This window comes from Neopelma chrysocephalum, unplaced genomic scaffold, assembly GCF_003984885.1.
Source record: "Neopelma chrysocephalum unplaced genomic scaffold, ASM398488v2 Primary Assembly neopelma1_60, whole genome shotgun sequence".
In the NCBI taxonomy this organism is placed as follows: domain Eukaryota; kingdom Metazoa; phylum Chordata; class Aves; order Passeriformes; family Pipridae; genus Neopelma; species Neopelma chrysocephalum.
The window spans coordinates 11,126,052-11,153,345 of NW_020897715.1; the positions used below are offsets into that span (position 1 = coordinate 11,126,052).

Below are 27,294 nucleotides of genomic sequence, written 5' to 3' on the forward strand. Positions count from 1 at the left end.
GCCTGAATAAGCAGTCCTCTGGGATAAGAATGAAAGAAAAAAAGTCACGCACTTCCAAGAATTGACTATTCATAACCTACTGGCTGAAAAACATGAAACCTTTTGGGACAGTTACAGTCAACTTCAGGATACTCAAGATCACGACATTATCATGATTATATGGAAAAATGTCCTACTGTCCTTTTTCTACACCTTTATAACTTTCTCTATTGCACATTTTCATCAAGCACCTTTGTGCAGTGACTCTTGCTAACTGCTATCTACAGAGCTCTAGAAAAAGCCTGTTCACCTTTAAAGTTCTACCTTTATTATTTTACTAATATTTTTAAACTGAAATATTATTCATATTACTTCATAACTTGAAGTATATGTAACAGCACTACATAACCAGTATGTTCCAACCAGAAGTCAGGACAAATTTGAGTGAAGGACAAGGATATCTACAGTCAACAAAAACCTGAGTCAGGCATGTAAGCAAATGCTCTTAATCTATTCAAATCAAAGATTCTACAAACACACAAGGTCACTGTGACCAGAATGCTAAGAAACTAAAGAAGGAGAAAATATTGTTTAGTGCAGCAACTGTATAATTTTCTTTCCCAGACAGAGTGACCTCAGAACTTCCCATATCGTCTGGAAACACTGCTCCCTTTTCCCAAGGAAGAACTGAGCCTATAAAGCAATTTTTTTTTCCAAATGCTTCTTTTCTGGGACTTTACATATTCAAAAATATTGCTGTCCAAGGTAATAGAGTGATCTGCTGTCTGCTGTAACCAAGCAGAACACAAGGGAAGCAAAGAAAACAACCATGTACATCATGGTCTCAAAAAGGTTCTTACCTAGTGCCCTTAGGGACTGAATATACTAATGAATCTGTTTTCAGAAACCTCAGCAGCTATTGCAAAAGTTTAAATAGAACAGTCCAAAGGAAGTAGGAAGGAGAAAAAAAAAACTCTAGTAAAATAAAAAGACAGGGAATCGCTAAGGAAAGTAGACATCTTCTCACTGCAGGAGGAGACTACAACCTAACAATTCTGATGACCGGCTCTTTGTATTGCTGACAAAGACTATTTTCACAAGAGAAGGTGTACTCTTATATTTTAAAAGTATTAAAACCCTCCCATAGGCAAGGTAAATCACATTTTAACCCAGTGTAGCTGTGAGAAAGATGCCCTAGAGAGAACTCTGTGGATTACCTTTGATCAGCCAAGCAGTGTAAAATTACATTGTGTATTTGTCTATTCCAGGCTGGTATCATACGATCAGCTGATATGTTAGAAGCCTACCTATTTTTCTACAGTAGTGAGAAACAAATCTCTTCTTCTCAATCCATCTAAGATATGTTGGCAGAGATACAATAAAGAAATGGTATTTTAAAATGTATTAGCTAGTATTATTTAAAAAACAAACCAAGCAAATGCCAAAAGAAACTAGGTAAGCACTTCTAAAGATTTGTGTGGTCACTTTTTAAATAAAATACGATCCATCAATATGAGATACTAAATCTGTGACACCACTCTAACGCACAGCATGTATTCAAAGCTTGGAGAGAACAAAACCAGGAAGATGCAATCCAAACAGGATGTGGAAGCATTCATTTTGCAAAACCAGACCTGCAGATGGGACAGTTATAACCAAAGCCTTGTTAAATCAGAAAAACCTCACTTCCTCAAGGTTGAATAGACAAATTTATGTAACTCAGAGCATGTATAAGAATCTTGTGTTCATCACAGATGCTTAAAATATCACTTCTTAATGACACCTACCTACTACTTTGGGATGCACTCAGTCTGAGTGCAAAGGGAGCCTTTATGATCTCTAAGCCAGTCTTTCAGTCTTCTTTCCCACCTATCTATAGATACAATTAGTCATTGTGACTTCAGATTAGGTTACATGTCTTCATGTGTCTGCAGAGCTCAACGGTACAAAGGCCTTGACCAAAAACCTGAGTTTTCTTACAAAGTAAATATTCTAATTCTGACTTAAACTCTTACAAAAATGGCTAGCCCTGTGATGCTTTGCAGGGAAAGGCCCAAAACACTAGCTCCAGGATACCCTGGCACATTAGCCATTCTGGAGAGCAGCTAGGAGGTCTCTCTGGTAGCACAGCAACTCAAGGAAGATCAGGAACCAGTGCTGTAAATGCTTGTGGTGCATTCCTGCTCTCCTTCAGTCTCTGGGCTCATGTTAAGCTTCACTCCTCTTGCTAAAATAGGATAAACTATTCCAGCCTGGAATCAGGAAAGAGGTACCCAGGAAGAATCAGTTCAAAGCCAGAGACAGACTGACATAAGGTAAAGATGGGAATGCAGATGGGAGCCCTGAGGCTTCTAAAGTTGATGCTACTTTCCAGGAGGGCATACAGAATCTTTGACAAAATCTTGTTAACTTTCTGAAAATGTCCACAAATTGCAGTTAAGAAAGTGTCTTGTTGTCAGGTGATACTAAAATATCAGAGTGTCAGGTAGCAGAGGAAACTACAAAAAAACAAACCTACATAGGCTAGAGGAGCTTTGGTAGCCAGCTAAGAAAAAAACAAAAAGCATTTTAGCAACTGGAAATCAGATGCAAATGTACTCTCAGTCCTCTCCCAGAGGTCACCAGCATCTTCTCTCCAGAGGATGAAACCAGCAGACTCCTCCAGTATTATGCCTCTGTGGGCCTGGTAACAAACAATGCAGTATCTTTTACTATCTGCTTTACCAAATTACTGTAATTTGGGACCACTGAATCCAAGTCCAGTGACCTCACATCTAGGATTTATTTAGGCAGCAAAAGTTGCATTGTTGACACGTTCAAGTTCAGTAGCTCTGGAGCCTCAGACAAGGAGTGGCAGATAAAAGGTTTTTTTTCCAAACTGTAACCTTGCCAACACGCCTCAATCACATCAGATTTAAAGCAGAGTTTGGTCTCGAGGGCTCTGTCAGTATTTAGTCTCCTGATGGAGACTGTCAGTCACCACTAATAACGGCAATTTTCAACACACATGCACCTACCCATCAAGAATCAAAGCGAGCCTACAAGCTCCAGCTCCACATGACACTGAACAGCCATCATATGACAGCAACCTTCTGGCAATAACAAGTCACATTTAAAGCAAGCCACTTGCAAGCAAAAGGTTCCTCCACTACTGCTCTGATTTTTGTTCTAATCTCCGCACAAAGACATATTTCTGTGAGGCTTAAGTCCCTCTTCCTATCAAAGGACTGTCTATAACCTGCAAAGGGTGGCTTGAAGAAAGAGTTCTAAGGTCACATCAAAATACTAACCAGATCATGTAAATGTGGCCCTACAAAGCACATACACACACTTGGTTAAAGTAAACACGGGAGCAGTGGCAGGGTGTCAAGGGCTGGCAGACCTCTGCAGCACCTACTCAGAAACAAAAGAAACATCAGGAGAACCTACTACGAACACTGAATTCATGCCTGTAAAAATTAATTCTTGGATTCTTGACTCTCAGCTGCTCCCAGAACTACACACAGCTTTGAGAGGAAGAACAAATATGATGTTTCTGTATCAGTCCCATTTCTGGTGCAGCTAGTGCAGACTCCATCCATTTTAAACCAGGGAAAGCAACTCACTGACACAGGTGTGCTGTTTGGCATCCACACAGACACAGGTAAGAAGCTATAACACTTTTGGAGGTAAATTAGAAATCGTACACCAACATATTTACAGTCTAAAGCAGTGGTGACAACTCATAGTTGCAGTCACACTACAGCTGTGGGTCATTAGAGCACAGTTATCTTAACACTTCCTATCTTCTAGGTCCCCTGCCTGTGCCCAGAGGGCTGACATGGAACAAGACAGAAGTCCTGAACTCATAGAGACTTTGGGCTTTATGAATCAGTACCATCAGCTCAAAAAAAATGGGCTGCACTAGAGGGAAGAATCTACCTCCACAGACACCTCTTCAGGCAAAAATTACTATGTCTCCCAACTAAGAGGCCTTAGCACTGTCTAGAACACTTTTTCACTAGACTTGCAGAGGCTGATGTGGAAATTAAAAACTGAAAGGACAGAGTCAGATGATTGACCCTAAATAACATCTAAGCAATTCAGTCATGCCTTTCCCATTGCTGGCTTAGACAGTAGGATATTATAACTGGTATTGATCGATCCGTTTGCTACCCTAGCTGATAATAGTCTGGATCTGAATGAAAGTTTTTATTTTTATTACATGACTCAGACTATCCGAGCAGGTAATCAATTATATTAAAATCTTATTCATTAAAGAATTAGATAGAAAAAAAATCTTATTTCTCTTGAAACACATTATGTACTTCATTGTCAACACTCTTAGCAAGGCTCACTAGGCTATAGGGAGAATCCACACTAAAAGAACTGTGAAGGTCTTACCAGAAAACGAGTACTTGGAAGCTCAAAAAATAATCTTTATATTCCTTTATGTCTTCCACTGAACTATTCTCTACGTGATGTAATGTTAAAATGTCATGCTGCTAATGTAGTTCTAGGAATGAACATGAACATTTTTGGCCTCGCATATAGAAATTTTTCAGTGTTAGAGATTCACAGGAGGTCTATACAAACAAAAATCTTACAGCAACAGTGCTCTATGGCTCATACAGTTATCTCTATTTAACTGATGTGATTAACTGAGGCAGAAACATATTGAACTTTTTGTCCAAGGTCACACAGTGAGGTCAGGAATGGAGCTAAAGCAGACTCCAGTTCTTTCAGTTCACTGCTTCGTTTTAAATCATCTAATCTCCCTTTCAGCTCTTTGATGCAAAAGTAAAAAAGACTGTTATCCATAAAAGTGCAAATCCCCAATGTAAAAAGAATGCAAGTCAGGATTGAAAGCAAGTGTATGAAAATCCCTTTTCAGCCCACTGGATGCAGAAATATTGCAGCACATCCCATCACTTTAATAATATCTCACAACAGAAGGTACTTGAGTCACGTTTAATGTACTGCCAATCCCAACTAAAAGCTCTTAAGAATACTAAAAGTTATGCAATCAGCCAGGAACATGTAGCTGATGAAGACTCCTGAAATCGCGTGTTCTAACCAACTTTTTAATTTGTGTATGAAGAAAGTTCAAAAGAAAAAATAAATGCAATATACCTAATTTCTACAGTATTTTACAAGTGTCTTACAAATACTAAGTAACCATCTCAACGATTCCATCTCGACAAAAATTTTACCAACAGCTATTTCAAGGCAGAAGCTGCATGAAGATGATGTGAAAACTGAAGCTGTAGCTTCAGATCAAAGTGTTAACAAAAAGCCTCCCAGTGTTCCAGAGGCCAAAAATATACAAACATTATGAAATGAAATATCAATGCCAGCAAGCTCAAGCAGTGACACGATTTCCTGGCCACCATCACCCTGTTCCAAGGTTTTGCATTACAGACTTTGCATCCTGGTCCATAGTAAAGAAAGTCAAATCAATGCAGATCAAATCAAATGCACGTTGCTTTTTTTTCACTGCACTTAAACAAAACCACTTTCTTGATAATGCACATTGTGCTACATTTACCTCTACCCCTCCAAGCACTTCATTTCTTTACAATGAAGAAGAAACACAGCTTCATTTCTGTTGAATTTTTATTGCAGTTACTCACTCTCATTTCTAAGTGACACTGCATACTGAAAATTCAAACAATTTGTGTTCTGTAGGAATCCTATTTAATTAACTTTTTAAGTCCCCTTCTCAGCTTTCTAGACCAGTTACTTCTTTACCATGGTTGCAATTTTTTTCTCTTGATGTCAGAACTGCACCAGTAGAAACAGAGTGAAATAGCACCCAGCACAAGACCCGTAATTTAACATTGTGCATAACAAGATTCAAAAGTGTATTTTTAAAAAGGGCTTAAATTATTCAGACACATCATGAAAATCAGTGGAACTCGCACTCATTTCAGCAATCCCATTCCTATTTTAAATTTAAATATGTAAATAAAAGTCCTCAGCTGCTCACAGGATGTCAATATCAAACCTCATAGCTTCAGATGCACAGCAGAGCCTATGAGTGCCTCTCCTCCTTGAAAAGCTACAGCCTTGTGTGAAATTCAGAGATCTTTTTTTCAACAGCACTTATTAACATTGCAAAGAAACCTTTTCAAGATGGGCATCAGTATGATTGCTGGCCTTTTATAGGGGTGCTGCAACAATAACTAAAGAGTAAATACTGGTTTATTATAGTAGATGTGAGAGAGCCTTTCATGCCTAAGGCCCACATATTAGCCACAGAAGTTCAGGACAGAGAACAAGGCACAGAGAGACACCATGAGCAAGTCACACAGGCAGTCTGGGACCTGGCTGTGAGAACAGCTAAGCCAGAGGCTGCACTCAAAGACAAGAACAAGCATCACAACTAATCTGAAAGACTACAGGAAGGCCTCAGAAGAGACCACCAATGACACAAAAGAAGGAGCTGCACTCCAGGAGCCTAAGACAAGTACAACTGAAGATGCTGACAGTTCAACAGGAGAGCAGTGAGACAGCCAACCCCTCAGCCGGAAAGCGCCAGTGTAGCAGAAGAACGCAAGCAGAAGCAAGATCTCCAGAAAAGCACATATCCTAGTGCATATACTACCTACCAGGGACAAATGTTCCACAAGCCTGCAATCTGTGACACTGAGCCCTTCAATCAGGTCACAGTAATTTGGAGAGTGAGCACACCCAGCACAGCTCCTTACAGAGACACATCTTTATCCCACTGCCTGCTTTCCTGATTTGATAGGCCATTCCTACACTACCACAAAGAGGCTCAAACCAGATTTTTGGTTATTCGTCCTTCCTACTACCACAGAGGAGGTTTTAATATAGTATTTATAAGCTGGTTTATAATGAAGGATATTTTTGGCAGAGAGGTTTACTGACCTGCAGTGCTAAAAAAATATTACCCTGTTATAGAAAATAGCCCATTTCATTTTTAGCATTATACACTTGGTATAAATTGCTATCTTATTAAAATATAATCCTCAAAATAGAAGAATTCTAACTCTTTCTTCTGCCCTATACACCCTGCAAAACCAAAAACGGACTGAAAGGACTGCTAACATTCATACCCAGTTTAGATATCTGACTTGCCATAAAGTAATTATTACATTTGTTATGTATCTAAGATATAATTAACAGCACATGTGATTTGGAGAGATTAATTACATAAGTCAAGTTCCAACACCTTTGCTCACTTCAAACATCACCTTGCCTTGAGAATAATGTCATTGACAGTGATGTCAATGGCACTACTTGCCAAACAGGGTACTCTTTAACAGGAGCCAAGTGACTCAAACAGGTACATTTTTGTAGTGAACCACACCCGTGTTTATAAACAGACTGCACACACATCAGGATCCAGCATATATAAACAAACAAACAAGTTATAGAGAGATTCAGGTCTCTCAATGATAATGCACTATTTGCATGACACTTAGACGTAGTTTAACCACTAGAATATCAAGTCCACTTTATCTTCATGGTCTGTATATAACCTTGCTGGATAATGAAACTGCTGATATGGTTTCTGCTATTGGTATTTGAGACAAATATTGTAACCACAAAGTGCAGTTGTGAGCTTCTGTGACAATTCCAGTTGGGAATGACAAAAGCCAATGAGACACCTTAGCCTCTTCTTCCTCAAGGACCAGCTTCAACTTCACTATCTCTTCACTAACTCTTCACTATCTGAAGAGACAGACAAATTTCAGGCAACGATCAGCCTTGAAAGCAGCTGTACTTACTGTACATATGGTTTATGTGCTTGGAGAATCAACTAATTTGCAGTTCTTACATAAAATAGTAGACAGAAATATATAACATAGCTGCCTGTCTTCCAAATAATGCCACTAATGTAACTGCTATGAAGCCAGTGTCCAAAACTCATTTTCACTTCCCAAGTCATGCAGTTAGCCATTAAAAGGGAAACACAAACAGCAGCAGTAGGTCACTAAAAAGAGATCTGGGAGACAGGAAATTAGGTCCCTCCTTTGCTGTTTTCCTCTGCTACCCAGAGCAGCCATCACGTTATACATCCCTCAGATTCCTCAGCTCATCAACGGTTCCATATACACATGCTGTACGGCTATGACAGCTTTCCATGTGAGTAGTAAGGAAAAATAGTGTAATTCCCCTTGTATAGGTACACTTATCTTTCATAACCAAATGCAACTGTGATGTTTGCAAGCATATTTTGATTTTAACGTATCAGGCATTAAACAAGCAGACACATGAAAAGGATATAATAGGCCCAAATAAAATGACTGCATCTTTGAAAGTTTTAAAGACCAGAAACCTTAAACATGGAATTTGAAACAAAACTGAAACTACCATATTGTGTACATTACTACATCATCCTGCAGTTAAAAGATAAATGGTTTATGCTCTGCTTACAAGATGCTAAACCAGCAGAGAAACATTTGAATGTCACCAAACAGAAGAGGGAAAAAAGGGCTGGATAATGCCTTTAACTTGTGCTTTCTGTAATGGAAACTCTGGATCTGAAGAAAAATATATGCTGAATAACTTGTTCTTCCTTCAAACACTCAACTGTGTGATTTTTTTTCCATGAAAACTGGTAAATCCCCTCAGTCTATAACTAAAACATCGTAACCAGAAAAACATACAAAACTTGACCTCACTGGCTTCATCTTGATATTTCACCTCATGGTTCTTGTGTGATATAGTAGCCTGTTTAACAAAAATCTGCAAACTTTTTGAGACAGCACTTATGCTTGTCTCCAAATTGCACACAGTATCACACATATCCAACTGCCCACCTCAAGAAATGAAAAATAAAAGCTAGAAGCAAAGAGGTATAAGAACTTTGACACCCTTTTTTTGTTTGCTTCCTTCAGAAAATGTAAGGAACCAATTCTCCTTTCAGAGTTTCATCCCAGGAGAATGCCACAGACTGCAGTGGACTAATATTTGATTACACTGACATCTACAAGCAATAATTGTTTGTTCCAGGGCTCTGAAGCCTTGTGTTAGAGTATTTGTGAATATTTAACAGAGATTTTTGCTTAGATAGCTTTCCTTTCACTTAAATATCATCACAGTATTTTATCATCTGGTTTAGGTAAGATCAGAAGTGTTGCTAAAGGATTTGCAAATTGGTCCACTAAGAGTAATGTTTGACCTCCATAATAAGATAATACTCACATTTCTAATGAATGCAGCAAGCATGTGGCAGCCATACCATACTTTGATATTTTAATTCACATAGCATAACATTTTTAAGCTTTCTTTATCACTCAAGAAAGTACTTACAGGATCAGAAGGACCACAGAAGTCTCTGAACACTTTTGGAGGCTCGGATGGTGTAATCTCCATTGCTATGCAAGGCCCTGAACACAACTCTGAAACCATCTCCTGGAAGAGAAGAAAGACAGAAACAAAGCTGAACTTCTTTGGGCATTAGCAAGAGTTGGATTCCTCCCTAAAACAAAGTCCAAATTTACAGGACAGGAACAATTAAAAAAATTGGTGCGTTTAGGAAAACAAGGACAAAAAACAAAGATACCATTAGTATTCACAATAAAAGAAATATTTTACATTTTGCTACTTGGTTTAGAAGGTGGAAATTGAGAAAAACCAGATACTCAGCTTCAACAGGATATAACACTATTCACAATACTTTGATCTGGACCTGGATTTCATGGCAGTGCCCCATAACTTGTCAAACTAGACTGAATCAATGGAATGCACTTTGCTGGGTTTTAAGCCTGAAAAATCACACTATATTCAGCCAGTTCCACAGGCAGCAATGTACTTTGCAGTGCTCCCTACAGGAAGCACAGTACCCAGCCTATATTTGTTTCCAAATATACACACGTCCGATGGCTTTAAGCCACTAAAATGTTTCCTGGGCTTTTGGTTCTCACAGTCTTTTCCTCCCCTATTACTACAGAAGCTGAAACACAAGCCAACAGAACCTGTGCCTGTGGCACAACTTGCTAGGGAAAGGGTCCTTGATCTGGCAACATTCTTGGGGTGTACTATTACCACAATCTTGGCTACACTGAAATAATCTGTTTCCCTGGAGCCTCCTGGAGAGTAAAGAGACATCATGAGCTCCATGTGGGTGATGAAGATGGGTCTTACTTTTCATAAGCTTAAATTAACTCTGGGCATTAGTGCCAATTTGGAGTTTGTTAATTAGAGGTATAGGTTTCACAAGCAGAAAGAATCTATTTTGATGTTCTAGTCTGACTTCCTCTTTTAAATCATGCCCTTATAATTGCATAATTGTCTAGAAATCTGGGCAGACAACTTTTAAACAAATCAGGACATCTAAAGGAATCAAAACCAAATGAGGAAAGAGGAAAGGAGAAAACACAAAAGAAAATAAGGGAGGATGGGTAAGGACAAACAAGGTATTGCAATCATGTCCATCAGCCACAGGCAGGTCAAGGATAAGCCATGGCAAAGAATAATAGCATACAGAGTGGACAGAAGAGCAGTAGGAAAAGAAAGACTAAGTCATTGTCTGCCTTTTTTTGTGACAGAAACTAAATACACAAACACTCTGAGTCAAGCAACACTGTTCCAAAAAGTTTCTATCCCTATAAAAGATTCCATGCTGAGAATATGTGCCTAATCTTCCCACTCTGAATTTTAGTCAAGTGCCTCTATCATCAGCCTGAGCCTAGGAAATCTAGGTAGAAATATTCCAGCGAGGACATGGAAAGAGTGCAGACTAGTTTCATGCTCCACAACATGAATAAATATTTTAATTTGAAAACTTGTTATCACCAACAGATCCTCTGTTAAGAACAGATCAAATAGCAATGTATTTCATTCTGTTAAGAAACAGTAAATTGTCGCAAAGTCACTACTCAGCACAATTTCACTGAATTCCATCACTTAAATAAATGTTAACAGGAGAGTGGAGAAAAAACAGGCTTTTAACTTTAGTTGAATCAATTCTGCAATTCCTCTCTGCAAACTGTGGTTATTCTTTCTCCTTTTTCCGTTGCTTCTGTATCAGCACTGACATCCCACCAGCAACAGTGAACATGACCGAAGTTACCAGCACAAAGGCAGACAGACCTGGTCTAGCTTACACAGCCTCATGAAGTTCAGAGTTGAATTTAAATAGCAGATACTGCTTCTCTGGTAAGGCTCCCAGTTACAGCTAAATCAAATTTTCTTTAGCAAAGAGTTTATTTGTCATACAGCATGGCTTGTGGTCAGGCAAAACCATTCCTGGAGATGAATCAGGCTCAAGCATTTGTGATTGATAAAGTGGATTCTGAGCTGACCTAAAATAATCTCACTTCTTTTTACCCCATTTTTTATTCTGGTTACAGCAGGAAATACAAAGCAAAACAGCACAATAACTAACCAATAGTATCCAAAATCCCATGAAGGGGAGACCAACAAAGCAAACATTTTGGGCAATTGTACAGCTTTCTCTTTTCATAAAGAAATACTTTAAATACAATGTCAAGCCTTTATCTGACTGACAAGGGGTAATTAGAGGAAATGGGAGTAGAGTTTTTTAAAAGGATTTCTGGATGCCAGTATCTTCTGTGCTGAATTATTTTGGAATGATAAATAAAATTTAGATCAAAACAGATGGTTCTGAGTCACATATATAAGGTCATATTCTTTCTTCAATATCCTATTTTGCAACATACTTCTTCCTATTCGGCCTGCACTGGCAATATCCGTTGCTGTTCCCATGTGTACCTTCTCTGGAAGTTCTCTTCAGCTGAGTCAATCCAGCACATACAGCTTGCAGGATGGAGCCCTAGCTTCTCACTTTTCTTGAAATCCCCTAAAACATATCTTATTTATTGACTTACCCTGTCTAAATGTCACTTTCCCTTCTGAGTAACTCTCCAATTAAATTATATAACTAACATTTGCAACATGTTAGAGGGTCAGAGATTGTATAAAAGAGCTGCAGAAAACGGTAGAGAATTTCCAACTTGTTTCAAAGCAGAGACTTTTGCAGTAGCATGGGACTCTTCAGGCCCTGAAATAATTTCAGACATTTCCATATTTTAATTCTGCCACATATCTACAAGTATGCCTGTGCAATCTCCCTCTGGTCCTTGTCAAAAATAATGTTATAAGAGGAGACCTTAAGAGTATTCCCCAATCTGAGAGTGAACTAACAGTACTCCTAACCCACTTGAAGACAAATCTACAAACTCTGTTGAAGTAAGTTAGACTGAAAATCACAAAGGAGGGAAAAAAAAGAAAAATGTCATTATCAGAGTAATATCAGTAATTGTCTGGAGTAACATTAGTAAATATGTAGACATTTTTTAATAATTTAATCATTTAAAAATTGAGGATAATTTGCATAGTACATAGCATGGTAGTAGTAAAGTAAAAATTCCTATGAGTAAAACGAACTGAAATCCTCTGACAGAGAGTGACACAGAAATACAAGCTCATCTTGTATTCCCATTGTTCTATTTGCAGTCAGAAAATTTTATGTGACCACATAACAAGGTATAACACTATAGAGAGTCTTAGATGTCCACTGGGATTACAGCATATCTTAAACTGCTTAAGTTTTCTGAAGATCTACAAAGTCAGATCAATAAATCAAAGAATAGGTCAAAGTGTCATTAGGAAAGCCTCAAATACAGCAGCCCCACTGTAAATAAAATAATAAATATATATTCTGGTCCAAGCCATGATTGCAATATCAAATCAAAGAAAGATGCAGATGTGACATGTTTTTCAAATTCCTTGGCTGAACAATTTTCATGAAAGACTCTCCTTTGTGATGACATACATAATACAATTTTCAAGATTCATTAATTTATTTCAGAACAAACTAGAACTAATGAATACCTTCATAAAATAAGTCAAATCACAATCCCAAGCAACAAAAAACGTGATCATTTCCTCATTTAAGCATACTTTGTTTTCAAACAGATTCTTCTTAAACTTACCAGGTATTCTGGGACAACACCTTTGTAAATCTCATAAAATTCTTCCGCATTTGGACGCTCCATGTTGAACTAAGAAAACCAAAATGTTAGCCAGGCTGTATTAAACAACAACAACAACAACAACAAGAGACAGACACCCCTTATTAACCAGCAAATATTCAGAATTCTCTTTCAATTTTTACTAGGTAAAGGAATGGCTTTACTGCTGCAATATGAAGTTTGTCAAAAACTTAGCCAATGATGCCACAGACAACATAGCACACAATATCTTCTTCCATCTGAAATGTAAGTAGACAGCTTAGTGTAGGCTTACGCCACTAAGATATGCAACAACATCTTTTTGTTGGATAGTAAAGGAAAGGGGTTATTCTTCATTTGTGATGGGGATTTGAGTGACAGGAGAATTTCAGATCCTGAAACTTTCGCAAAAATTGAAAGGCAGGACTTACTGGACTACTCTTGGGAACAAACTCTGTGCCAAATTCCTTTAACTGCTGAGGGTGTTCAGGGTGTCAAAATCCTTACAGTATCTTTAAAAGCATTCCCCATAATCCATACTAAAAAGATATTTTAAAAAATTAAGGAAGGATATTAACAATAGTTTCATTAATTTTAGCTAGTATATTTTGTAAAGATATCTCAAATTGCTCCAGAAGAGGCAGATATCCTTATCCCCCCATCTAACTATAGGGACTCAGAGGGAGAGAGGTAAAGTGTCTTGGCTCAAGGTCACCGAGCAAATACCAACAGACCAGCTGATCAAACAAATAATAAAACACAAATATCACAAAGACAATGCTGATCCCAAAACATTGCTAGTCTGCACAAGGATTTTATACTGCAGGAAGACACCTGTGCAGTGGATAGAGCACTTCTCCAACTTCTGTTTATCATAAAAACAAACACAAAAGGAAACCTACCATCTGCAAAGCTGAGATCTGAAATCCTCCCTTGAGGATGGCTTTTATAATCTTTCCAGTAAGCCCTGAAGAAAGATGGAAAATACAGTATTCAATTTTAAAAGCAGAATTTACAACTGAAAGGTATTATGCCAATATACTGCTTATTTTCAAACTGAAAAAACAGTGTTGGTGTAGTGCTGTGAAAGGAAGCTGAGAGCAGAGCTGAATTCACATACTCTATGTTCTATATGAAGTGACGTGCTCATCATTTCAAACAACTAAATTTCATGCAGTTGTTGAAAAGAATTTTTACCAAAACAAGGAAATTATTGAAGCCTTTGCTTTTCTCAGATCAACTGCAAAATACCCAGTTGCTGCAAGATCAAGATTCTTATTTAAATGAAGATCCATTGGTAATACTGATGCTTAATCAGTAATCAAGTCAGAGCACAGGCTGTCTTTTTTTTATACAGTGTTCACTGGACTGCAGGTCCTACTTTAAGCCAGAAACAATGCAGGAGGATAACAAATATTGCCAATAAACCAGCACAAGAGTTCATGTCTTCTACAGGAAAAACACATTAGTGCAAAATAACCTACCCCTTTTAAGTTTATAGCTCACAAATATGCTATTGCTGATCATACTGCTTGCTTTATTCTCTCTAGAATGCATGCTCAAAGACTGAACGATGTTGTAAAACAAAACACTAAACTTCGCAGAACAAGAACCACTGATTTTCCACTGAATGTGTATTTTAGATTTGCCTCTGCTTACAAGATCAGGCCATTCTGAAGATTATGTCAGCCAAGCACAATACTCTGTGTGAATGAATTTCATAGAATCACTGCTTTTATAGAATGCAAACGCCTGTCCTCTAGTACAATTTGTGAGAAGCTACAAATTTCTGGGCATTTATTCAGAACAGAATTAACCATAGAAGAATACCCTTTAACGAATGACAACAGTAGGATTTGACTCCTGGTCATTAAATCCTTTTATTAACTAGCCTTTAAATTGCAGGATATTTAGCACTACATAAATTTAGGAGATGAGAACAAAACAAAGCTAGAACCAAGGTTATAGCATGCTCAAGACACAGTCTGCAAATACCTGTGGCATAGGATTGGTGAGCTTCCTACCACATTAAAAGGTCAGTGGGAGTTCTCAATAAATGCGACGGATAGTTGGAGGGCTTTCAAAAATTGTATTTACAAATGAAAATGAAAAAACCTGTCCCTGAAGTATCTGCTACTATTAAGGTTTATATAGAAAATCCTTCCCTACACAAACCAGTGCATATTTCTTCCAAAAATCTTCAAATTACTCAAGGGAACACTGGAGATTTTGGTACACACTCAGTCCATGCAGCTCTTTGGGTTCACAGAACATAGAAACAAGTGGAGGCAGGTGCAGTTCCTGTTCCACTATACTGTTCCACTATGGCTCCTGAGCACTGGCGAAAGTTTCCTTATAACACTCCAGTGAACCCAGGGAAAAAAAATCACCATTTTTTCATGGTAAAAAAAAAATAATTACAGTAGCTAAGGGCCTTGGGTGGGTTTGCCCAGGAGATGCAAGACCATGTCAGAGAGAGAAACCAGAGCTCTAGTTTCTTTTTGTCCACCCTGCTGGAAAGGCTGTGCAGCTCAAATGCTTTCACACAAGTTGCACTGAGCCTACTGTCTTGATTTCAGAGAGGAATGGCCAGTTTATAAAGAGATTAAGTGACTAACTGGGAATCATTCAGGAAATTAATAAATATTATGTGACAGAGCATAAACATTTTCTCATTCTCAAAATTCAGAGACAATATATGAGTCATCTGCTTCACCAGAAAACAACAAATGCGAAGAAAGGGCACTGGCAGATAAATGGTCACTGCCACTTGCAAGGAAAAAGCTATGAGAAATGTATAAGAAAGCTGCTTTGCCTGACAGATGTCCATTTTGCACTTTCTCAGTCAAGAATGGGCCACTCAGGTACTCAGAGCCCACGAGTATCTAATTAAAATTAATTAAAAGGTTCTGGGGTACTGTGGAGATCTGCTTTTTACAAAACTTTTGTCTTCAGCAGTTTTATGAGCTGTAAGCAAAATCCATGTTTTAGAGAAAGAAAGGGGGACTCAAATATTCAGCTTTCTGTTTCTCTACTGAAGTCACTAAGACATGTCTTTTCTGTAGAGAGGAGATAGGCTCCTTTAATGAAAGAAAAAAGTAGGAAGGTATTTTGGATAAAAGGTCTTTAATGCAAGGTTTCTTTAATAACTAACTGTGATAAACCTACCGAGATTTTCCTCTACATTGTATTTCTGAGTTCACTTTCACTCACCAGAGCAACAGAGCACTTTGTTCCTCCAGACAGATTAGCCACACCTGCAACACCCAAAAGGCTTAACCAAAGGCCTTGTTGCCACCATTGTGGACAGACAGATGCCTCACCAAAAAAATTCAAAGTGCCTTGAGGAAGAGGCATCTCTCATTTATGTTTGCAAAGCAGGATGTTAGCTCCACTTCCCAGATGCAGGAATTGAGGCAGAGGATAAGCAAGTTGCCAGTGGCAGCACTAATCTACAAATCCAGTGACTTGGCCTCCCTTGTCCCAGTGTAGGCAATGTACATACCACTTCTCCTAGGGACAATTTCCTTTTAAATTTTACCTGAACCAAAATAGAAACAAAAAGCATAAAGGTAATCCCCAAGCAACAGAAGAATGGAAGCTCAACGCTCAGCCTGGGATCTGTCTCAGGCTTTAAGCCAGTTCCATGACTGAATTGGGATGTATCCTTTCCTTTGTGGGTAGATAAGGCTAAGGAAAAGACAAACTAATTAGAGTGCCATTTCAGCAGCTTCCAATAATTCTTTTTGACTTTAAAATCCAAATCTGTAGTGAAAAAACAACTTTCTAAGGACCCTTCAAACAGGGTCAGTATATGTTTAAAATGTGATTACACTAAGAACCCAAATCAAAGCTGCAGATTAGGCACCAGTTATGATGACTTTTCAGTCCCAAAGCACGAAAGAATCAAAAGCATTACTAAATACAACTGGGGGAATTTATTACTAATCCAAAAAAACAAGAAAGTGAGAGGGAGAAAAGGAGAGCAGGCACACACTTTATGTCTTCTGAGCAGCATTATGTTACTACACACCTAACACAGGACAGATAATCTTCCGACATATTTTAATCAGTTAAAATGCTAAGGTACCAAGACCTCCTCAGTTACATTCATCTTCTACAGTTTGTTGCTTTACAATACATAGTATTTGAAAATTGTCCTTCCCTAAGAAACAGAAAGTAGCAGGGAAGACTGAAAATGTTATAACTGTTTGCAGTTAATAAAAGTCACTTTTAACCTAATATCACTTTAATCAATGAGAGGTAACAGCTGGGCTATTGGGACTCTTTAGTCTCAGTGCACAACGAACCACCAGCCCTACAGACAGGAATGTTACATTCTCTTCCATTCGTTCTTGGCCAGTTTCCCAATTTAACTATTCCACTATTAAAAGCTTATTAGGCAAGACAGCAGACTGCCTTCAAAGCAAGGCAAGAACTAGCTTCCTCTTCTCAACCTCCATGTGTCATTTTTTAAACCCTTCCAATACTTAAAAATAATTCCTCTAGAACAACAATAGTTTTTTTGACAGGAATACACAAACTTCCACAACTGATCAGATCGATGATCCACCTAATCCAGTAACACATTTCTAAAAGTAACCAGTACCAGGTGCTTAATGTAGCACTATAAGTAGCAATTTCATTTCATGTCTATTTTTGACATTTTAAAATGCAATTTTGCTTCACAGTATAATGAAATTATCTGATTCTTTATGGCCAAGTGTTAAGGTCCTGTCCCAAAATTCCAGAGAATCGTGATCAGGCTTAACTCCAAGCAAAGTCCTTTTTGAATTCCAGAAGACGAAAAAGTGGGATTTAGAGTTGGGCCCTCCTGCAATGTATTTCAGTTGTAGTTCTCGCTAATCTTTGTTTCAGACAATACTGAAAAACACTGTGCAGTAAGAAAATGACAGATGTCCTTCTCATAAGGTGCACTTCTTCTTATCAGTTGGTCAACTTATTCCCTGAAAAACAAGGTTTATCTTTTGCTCTTTCTATTTAGGAATAACTCAGCTCTAGGCATTCTTACTATGCAACATAAATACACTATTTCTAGACTCTCCAAAAGTTTGATCAGAGTGATAACCTACAACTATTGATCTCCCAGCTCCACTGTGAAAAAGGACATGCAATCATTTTTGTATCTGTGCTCTGGAGCACCAAGTGAGTCATGGAGGGTCTTCTGAGTGACAGACATTGGGCCAACAAAGCAGAAGAGGAGCTCAAAAGCTACTCAGGCTAACCATAAGGATCTAAAAAAAAAGACAAGTAGATACAGACAGAAGATAAAGAGGAGCATGTGAGGAATGGTAAGAGAATATAATTTATAGTGATAGAATCCAAGAATTTCCATCACTCCTCATTTCTGTCTAGGCTTTGGTATTAAAGGAGAACCTCAAGAAGTTTGAAGGGCAGCTTTACAGATACTCATGGACAACCCTATCAACACTGCAGCATTGGTGAAAATCTTCACAAACAAAATTCACTTGAAAATGCTAAAAGGTAACAGGGTGAAGGCAAAAGATATCACCACTGTTTCACTGAAGAATAGAAGTCAGCATTTTGCTAGCACAAGAAAAATTACGCAGATAGTAAATCTTAGGAGACCTTGAAGCCAAAAGGACAGAGCATATGATGCAACTGAGAACGGGAACTGATAGAAAGATTCAAAGGGGGTGAAAGGTTCAAAGGCTTAATCCCAGCTGCAACTTTCTGAACTGCTATGAACAAGGCAAGACCACAGTTGTGGATGCCAGACAGGGCATTAAGACACAGAATGATGAAAATCTGTAGGGGGAAAAAAGGTATTCTGGGAATTCTTGCATGGGAACAGATGGGAAGAGTCACACAACATTCGGATACAAAGGCGTATACTGAAATTCAAGTCAAAGGTCATGGCCAGGCTACAGAAAGTATCCAGCAATTTGGATACCATTGGTATCCATGCACCTGCGTGTGCCATTTGAGATGGGAATCTGAAGAAGAAAGATTAAGAAGGAAAGATCAATATCTCTGCAATAGTTATGCTGAACTCAAACTGATGGTTGTATATCTACAAAAAACCAGAAAGGCTTAGGTTTGTCTTTCTTTGTTCTTGTGTTAAGAGAAAGTTTAAAAAGAAATATCCAGCTTGTTTTGCTCTTTCTTTCAAGATGTTCATTACTTTATACTCCTTTAGCACATCCACTCTGATTTAATTTTTTTCACTTAAGAAGATTGTGGTCAATCACTCCAGCCAGAAGAATGTTTCTGTGCCTATAACAACTTTCATTCACTTTTGCTTATTTCTTGAGTGTGAAAAAAACTAAACATGATATTTTAGCTGAGGCTGTACCATTGGATTATATGGTGGCATTCAGTATTGTAATTCAAACCATTCACGTACATAATAACATTTCTTTCCTTTTTTATCTGCCTATCCCTACTGAACAGCAAGCATGGGACAATGGTTACAGTTATAGAGAGGAAGTGGTTAAAATTACGCCTTGGAGTGTGTATTAGCCCATAATTATAAACAATAACTTTAATCTACTATTGCACTGTCAATTAACTTAACTCTGGAGGTTAAAACCCTCATGAGATCCCCTATAATCTGTTCCAGCCTTTACTAATTTTATATTCCACTTCCTGTGGAAGGTTCGCCAACTCACTGTCCTAGATCAATAGTAAATGTTCTGCAAGCTCTATAATTTATTTTTGACTTGGCAAAAGACTATCACATATTCCTACATTCTGTGTCTTGTCTGTTTTCAGATTCAGTACCCTGCCCTTTTCCTTACACTCTGATTTGAAAAGGGCAGTAACAGAAGAGATTTCAACATATTTATTTTTTGCTGCAAGGTACAGTGAGTTGTGTGGCTGCATTTTTTTCATTTTTCTAAAACATTTTCAAAAATTTCTGGTAAATTCTGGTTCCGTTAAATCACTAGATATCAGGCCAGTGATAAACTATGAAGTTTTCCCTTGTACTTCGATTAAATCTTTTTTCATCTAAATTAGTAAACATGCACATATTTTGTAAATTTACTTCTAGAAAGCTGTATATCCCTGTCTTATTCATTCCAGGTTAAATAAATTAAACCCTTCAAGTTTTCATCAAATTTTCACTGGTTAAATCTCTAATTGTTTTTGCTTTCAGTTGATTATGTTATTTTTGAAACAGAGAGCCCAGAAACTGGACGTGACACACAAGTTGGATTCTCACAAGTACTGAGCAGGACTACTGGGTCCAACATTGTGAACGCTGATCTTGCTTATGTTACATCACTACTCCAACCATTTCTCTACAGACTTCTCACTGATATCCTGCCAGTTCTTCTCTGTTTTATATCTGTGCATTTATTTTCCCTTCTCCATGGTAGTACTATGCAGTTTATATTCAGTTTCATCATCTTCACATCGCTTCATTTCTGCAGTTCATCAGGAATGTTCTGAATTCTAATCATATCCTTCAAAATTGCAGTAGGCACTTGGCACCATCTGTGAACACTGCAAGCTTGCTCTGTCCTTCCCCATCCGAGCCATTAGCAGCAACATTGAAAAGAACTGGCCCCTAGATGGGTGACAAGACTTCATTTGTAAAGCCCTTTTAATTTTAATTTTTTAATGCTCATGTCCAGTCCAACATTCAGGGAAACATTCATGGCTATGCTGCACAGATTTAAACGTACAAATTACTTCACTAAAGGAAAATTCTGGTTTCCTAACAGCAAAGAACTTTGATGAACACACTGATATTCAAGTGAATTAGGCTATCTGGCTCTGTTTCACCTTCCTTTACAGAAAACACACTTAGAGAATGCAGAAATCAGCAAAGCTTATTTCCCTTCAAAAAAGACATGTTGGTCAATGTCCATCATATCATCATTGGGTGATTTAAATGAAATTATAGAGTTCTGATTCATCAGTTTCCTTGATATGAAAGAAATTTCATTAGCCCGAAATTCCCTGGTCCCCTGTTAGAATTGACTTTTCTCTAACCCTTTAAGAGTGAAAATCCCAAAATGCAGTAATAAACAATAATTTCTAATGTCTTTTTTAATACCATCGTCACTGCAGAGAGATAAGTTTCATCAACATGAACACCATTAATACAAGTCTGCTAAACACAAATGGGAAACACTCTCTTTCCAGTTGGAGGATACTTATAAGCTTCAGCAAGGACTGGTTGTGCCATTTGATCTGTTTGTTTCTCTGAAGTATATCTCAGTATATCTCCTCCTCTTCCTTCCTGTCTCAAACTGTCAGAAAGGATTTCCAGACTCAGTTCATCTCCCCCTCTACCTTAACCAGTTCAAATGTAGAATACATTTTTCATACTTCAAAAAAATAAATGTCACTTCTCCACCAGCTACTGAAATACAAAGTTAGTCTAAGTTGGGAATCCAATGCCAAGCTGCTAAAACTTTATGCAGGAAATAACCAAGAAACAACATCGGCTTAGCTTCAAAAACAAACACTGCAGGCAAGGAATATCCATCATTACAACTACAATGAAGAATTTAAAACACAGATGGAAGCAGAGGGACTACTGTTCTCATGGAAGCTAGAATTTTTTTTCTAAAAAATGGTGATAGAGTGGTAAAGTAGGTTGCTTTCCTGTTAATCATTTTTTTCCTAGCTTCTCAAAAGAGAAGAAAACCCAGCCAACCTAAAAAACCCCAGCACCACTAGACACTACCAAATGCTTCACCACCCTATATATAATTTATTCAAGGAAAACACAAGAAACAAACTGCATTTAATTCTGCATAAATACATCTTCTGCCTGGGTAAATCTGTCTGCAAAAGAATGCCAGCATCTGAAAGCACAGGGCTTTACTAGATAGTTTTCACGTGACTGCAGCACTAAGATTGCCATGTTGTGCATGACCCAGAGGTCACATCTCAAACAATCCACTGTACTTTGAAGTATCTGCAAAGATTGTATTCATGCTACAACTTTTTTTCCACTTTGAGATTCTGTCTTCAAATAGTTCCCTACAGACTTCTAATTGTTAGGTGCATCAAGGCTATCGCTGATACCCCTTGGCACTCAACCTTGTAGACAAGATCCACCTACATCGAGGTGAACTCCACAGCATGTGCACTTCACCTTTTTAATACAAATACTTGTCACAAACAGAACATATACTTTCAGATTACTTATGAGAAAATTGCATTCCTCTTTTTTTCTCAAGCATGAGAAGACAGCTTTCTGAAAACCTTGTTCTAATTCTAGGTTTGCTGAAAATAAAAATAATGAATTAGTCAAACTTACGCCTAAAACGGTAAAAAAAAAGAAACAATTTCCAGAGTTTGTTTATAATTTTTAAAAATCTTATCTAATGAATACAAATTGTCTTGATAAAAAACCATGAAATAGATACATAGTCCTGAGAATGACAACAGGTTTGCACCTCCACTATCCCATCCTCTTTTTGTTTTCCAGCTTATTTAATTTCCTTAGTACATACATGTAACTATACTTAGCATAATACAGAGGTGAATTGGACATTATCATAGTGATGCTTTTTTTCTTTCGAAGAGCAACAAGTACATCATGTGTCAGAAACAGTTCTTCAGTTGTTTGCAGTCAGACACATAATCCACTACAATTCTGGATTTCCACTCTCTACAATACTTCTCACTCTCTCTGATACAGTAACTTCACTTGAGATCCTACATAATAAACCTTGTTTCTCTACGTGCTTGAGACTGAACTAGTCCTTGATATTCTTTTTGCCAAACTTAGGTTTGTCTTTGGAGCAACAAACTACTCTCTCAATTGGAATTTTTCTAGCTTTACATGAATAAGAAATATGGTTACCTGTCATGCAGCATTTTGTTAATCAATGTAAAGTTCTATAAGCTTCTAAAGCTGTCTGCTGCTTACTACTAAGATAGAAGAGGTCTGTAAGATTTATCATCCACTCAGCACAGGTCTAAAACCATGTTTCTACAGAATATCTTTTCCACTTGGAAAGAAATCATTCCTGTTCCTTTTGCTTTCTATGAGACTTAAATTTTAGTTGAGGAATACTGTGGAAGATGTCACTGTATTTTTTTTTTTTTAATTACATAAGAGGAACAAGGATTTAACTTTAAAAAAAAAAAGAACAAAATCTCAAACTTAATACATACTAGGAGAACAAGCCTGTCAGGTTAATCAGATTCATGCCTAAGAGCTCTCAAGACCATAGAAGTTCCCTTGCCTCTAGGCAGACCTTTCAGTTTGCATCAGGTCCAATGAAGTCTTGACTGGCAGTTTCGCTTTCCAAGTTCGTGGCACAGTTCTAGCCCCAAATTTGTTTTAGGCAAAACTCTAACATTAGGAGAACCCATGTCTCAGCCTGGGAGTGCAGAAAAGGACAGCAGGATTTCACCTCTCAAGCTCTGTGCTGCAACCTACATTCAAAATGTGAACTATAACACACTTCTTTAGCCTGATCATCACTATGTTCAAATTTTTCCTCTGTTCATTTTTCAAAAGAAGTAACTAAAGGCCACATCAAAGAAACTTTAAACCAGTCATGAAATACCAAATTCTAATTCCTACAGCAAACATGACTAAACTGTTACAAATAAATACGTTAAAGCTAATCCCACCCAGTGATCTATAAGATGCTATTTCTGCTCACAAAGGAGTCAAGTCATAACTGTCCTCAGTGCATTAAACTGATATTTAACCATTTTGGTGAATTTACAATTTTGGCCTCTGAGCACTACTGTTAATACCTCCAGATCCAGTAACATGAGGAGAATTACAAAAAGAAGTGGTCACAGCACCAAGCCTGACAGAGTTCACAAAGTGTTTGGATGATACTCTCAGGCAGATGGTGTAACTCTTGGGGATGGTCCCATGCAGGGCTAAGAGTTGGACTTAATGATCCTTGTGGGTCCCTTCCAACTCAGCTTATTCTGTGATTCTGTGATACCATCCCTCCAGTATTACCAGCACCCTTGACAGTTGAAGTTAAACTTCACATAACTCCCCTGACACCCTTTATCAGGCCGCAGGGTTCCCTGCAGCCTGGTAGACTATTTGGACACTCTTGCTTACAGGACTTCTCTAGTGGGTGGTCGCTGCACCAGGTCTGCAGGTGGTGGGGCTGCGCTGCTGCGGCTGCCTGGGAATGGTTGTTCCCGTATGCTTGTCAGGAGAGGGTCAGCAAGGCCAGAGATAAAACCAATACTGATTTTCCACTACTTTGTCACTGGATAGGAACCCTATAAACCCCCTATGGCAATCAAGGTCAATTCCTAAGGACTTTGTCCAAGAATTAACCAGCATAAACTAGGAATTACATCCAGCCTTTTGACAGCAAGGTAAGCTCACTGAAAAGCACCCTACTTTACAGCTGTTTTTCAAGCAAACCACCTTCTGGGATAGAAAACCAGAAGATTTCTCCTTCTAAGAATCAGTTATGCAACAGACCCTGGAGAAAAAACAAACCCTGGGAAAAAGAACTAGAAAGCAAAATTCAAATAATTAATTCTGTCAAATGTTTCTGCAGAAATAAAGACTAAAGCTCTGCATAAATTCCAGTGTGTAAGAGAAACTTCAAGTAATTGTAAATATGTAATGAGCAGCTTATATTCATGGTAATTAGATAGTGAAGTTCAAAGCCTCAGCAGTGCATAGGAAACAGCAAAAAGGTTTATTTTTAGAAACTCAATACTGAAAATTTGTAGAGCACAAATCAAAATTCCAATGCATAAGAAGCTCTGCTGCTTTGATCCACATAAATTCCTCTCTATGCCTCTGGCTGTGCCAAACCACCTTTTCACACTGGCCACACAAGATTTCCTTTCCTCTCCACCTACTGTGTTTCCACCCACCTTCCCACCAAAACAGCAGGCTGGACAGCCACACCTATATGGGGTAAGCAAGTAGTTCATTTTTAAGACCAGGCAGTCTACTGCATGCAATTTTGCCAAAAGGGCAGCTCATCAGTTGCCATAGCACCTACTTCAACTGAGATACAGGAAGACACAGAACATGTTGATGGTACAACCAGAACGTCTGGAGTATCACTGAACACAGTTACTAACAGATATTAAAAGGGAGATGAGGAGGACTCACAAAAACTGTCGTAAAGGTAGCACACAGTTCTCTACTCTGTTGGGATTCTTCCAACTGTGACAATAAAGAATGCTTTGTAAGATGACCACGTGCACCAAGAGATGCCACTCAGTGATATTTCTGTTGTTACTCACAAAAACAAGCTGAAGAAGAATATCATAAACACTAAGGAAGACAGAAGAGGACAGGTTAAGAAAGCTAAATTCTCTCCCCTGCAACACTCCTGGCCCATTGGGTTGATGTTGGAAAGTTCCTGCAGCCCTTGTGAAGAATGATCCATCTCACTTAAAACTGCAGACTGGAATTGGTCCAGCTGCAATATGAATCCACACCAGTGCTCTCAGCCAAAGACAGAGGCCACTGCTCAGTCCGTGTCTCTACCCCTTCCTAAGACCAACTCTTCATCAGAAGTGAGACTTCTCCAAAGTTTTACAAGATCTCCTCAGTCTCATAATCTCTTTAAGAGGTGCAGTGCCTGTGGGTTTTGAAACACACAAAGTAACATTGGAGAAAACAAGCTGGGACAAGTGGTCTTTGTACAGTAAAAACATGGCCAGTCCTTGAATTCCATCACTTTTGATGGTAACTTAAAATTACGTGTTGAATTTGGCTGGGATAGAGTTAATTTTCTTCACAGTAGCTACTACGGGGCTGTATTTTGGATTTGCGCTGGAGGCAGCACTGATAACACAGGAACGTTTTATGTTATTGCTGAGCAGCTCTTACACAGAGTGGAGGCCTTTTCTTCCTCTCACACCGCCCCACCAGTGACTGGGCTGGGGGTGCACAAGTTGTGATGGGACACTGGTGGGACAGCTGACCTCAACCAACCACAGGGATATTCCATACATTATGGAGTCATGCTCAGCATCTAAAGCCAGAGGAATAAGATGGAATGGTGTGGGGGGACATTCAGAATTGTGGCATCTTTCCAAGTAACCTGGAGGTGGCTGAACACTTGCCTACCAATGGAAGGAATGAATGAATTCCTTGTTTTGCTTTGCTTATTAAACTGTCTTTATCTCAACCCACAATTTTTCCCACTTTTACGCTTCCAAGTCTCTCCCCCATCCCACTGGGAGAGAATGAGTGAGCGGCTGTGTGGGGCTTAGTTGCCAGATGGGTTTAAACCACAACAGTCCTTTTTGGCACCCAAGGTGGGGCTCACAGGGTTTGTGATAGTGTCACATCTGATTGAAATGTGCTGGATTGAGTTTATAGCTGTTATTGCTGTTCAGCTATTAATCGTGAGGCTCCTGTGCTTCCATGGGGCTTGTTTGCCTGAGTCTAGTGCTGATGAGCGGTGGCTTTTTGCTTTCCCTGCCGGCTGTAGAGCTGTGCTGCCGATCACCTTACTCTGCTGATCCTGGGAGCATTTGGATAATGGCACTGGTGATGCACCTGGGCTGACAGGTGGCCAGGACATCGCTGCTGTTTCTGTGCTGCTGTGCTGGACAGGCTGGAACTCCAGTGTGAACTCGACTCAAAGGGATTGTGACCTGTGGATGAGCCCACATGGGAGCAGGACACCTCAAAGCATCTGTGGTCATGGATAAGCCTATGCCAGAGTAGGTACATCTACACGCCTCTATGGCCATGGTTCTGTCTGTGCTGGAGCAGCAAGTATACTCTGAAGGGATTGTGGCTCAAGGATAAATCCACGCTGGAGAAGGTACACCTTGAAGCATGAGTCATTCTAGAACACCTCAAAAGCGTGTGGCCATGGATAAGCCCATGACATAGCAGTACACTCCTGGAGGGACTGCAGCCACGGGTAAGGCCATGTTGGAGCAGGTTTAGTTCTGAAGGGACTGTGGCTGTGGGTAAGGCCATGCTGGAGCAGGTACATCTCTGAAAACATTGTGGCCTGTGGCTAATGCCATGCTGGAACAGGTGCACCTCAAAGCAACCATGACTGTGGATAAGCCTATGCTGCAGCAGGCATTCCCCTGGAGACACTGCGGCACATAGATGAGGCTCCACTTGGAACAGGTACAACCCTAGGGGTTGCAGTCTGTGGATAAGTCCAAGCCTGAGCAGGGTTAAGGGGAGGAATTAACTGCAATGTTAAACCCCTCAGTCTGATCCAAATGGAACAGAAGTGAAGACTGTAATGGATAACCCTTTAAATTGTTTTAAGTTGTGATGTGAGTTGCATGTTATAGGAATTACTGTAGCAGGAACCACCTAAAGCAATGAAGGACAAGTCTTAGATGAAGCAGTGCAAGTGCAGCAGGGACCTGACCTGAGCTGGCTTTAGTGCTCAGTAACTCCACACAAAACATCCTCTCCTGTCCTGAGTGACCACCATAACAGATG

General features: G+C 38.9%; 1 protein-coding gene across 2 annotated transcripts in view; it reads right to left on the reverse strand.

The window, feature by feature from the left end:
* NME7 (NME/NM23 family member 7) overlaps window positions 1-27,294 on the reverse strand; it is a 96,774-nt gene that overhangs the window by 26,030 nt on the left and 43,450 nt on the right. For both annotated transcript variants that reach the window (XM_027681102.1, XM_027681103.1), the window contains exons 8-10: window positions 13,811-13,875; window positions 12,891-12,959; window positions 9,244-9,345 (exon numbers count right to left, since the gene is read on the reverse strand). In XM_027681102.1, coding sequence (XP_027536903.1) covers window positions 9,244-9,345; window positions 12,891-12,959; window positions 13,811-13,875 — 236 coding nt within the window. The remainder of the gene's footprint in view (window positions 1-9,243; window positions 9,346-12,890; window positions 12,960-13,810; window positions 13,876-27,294) is intronic.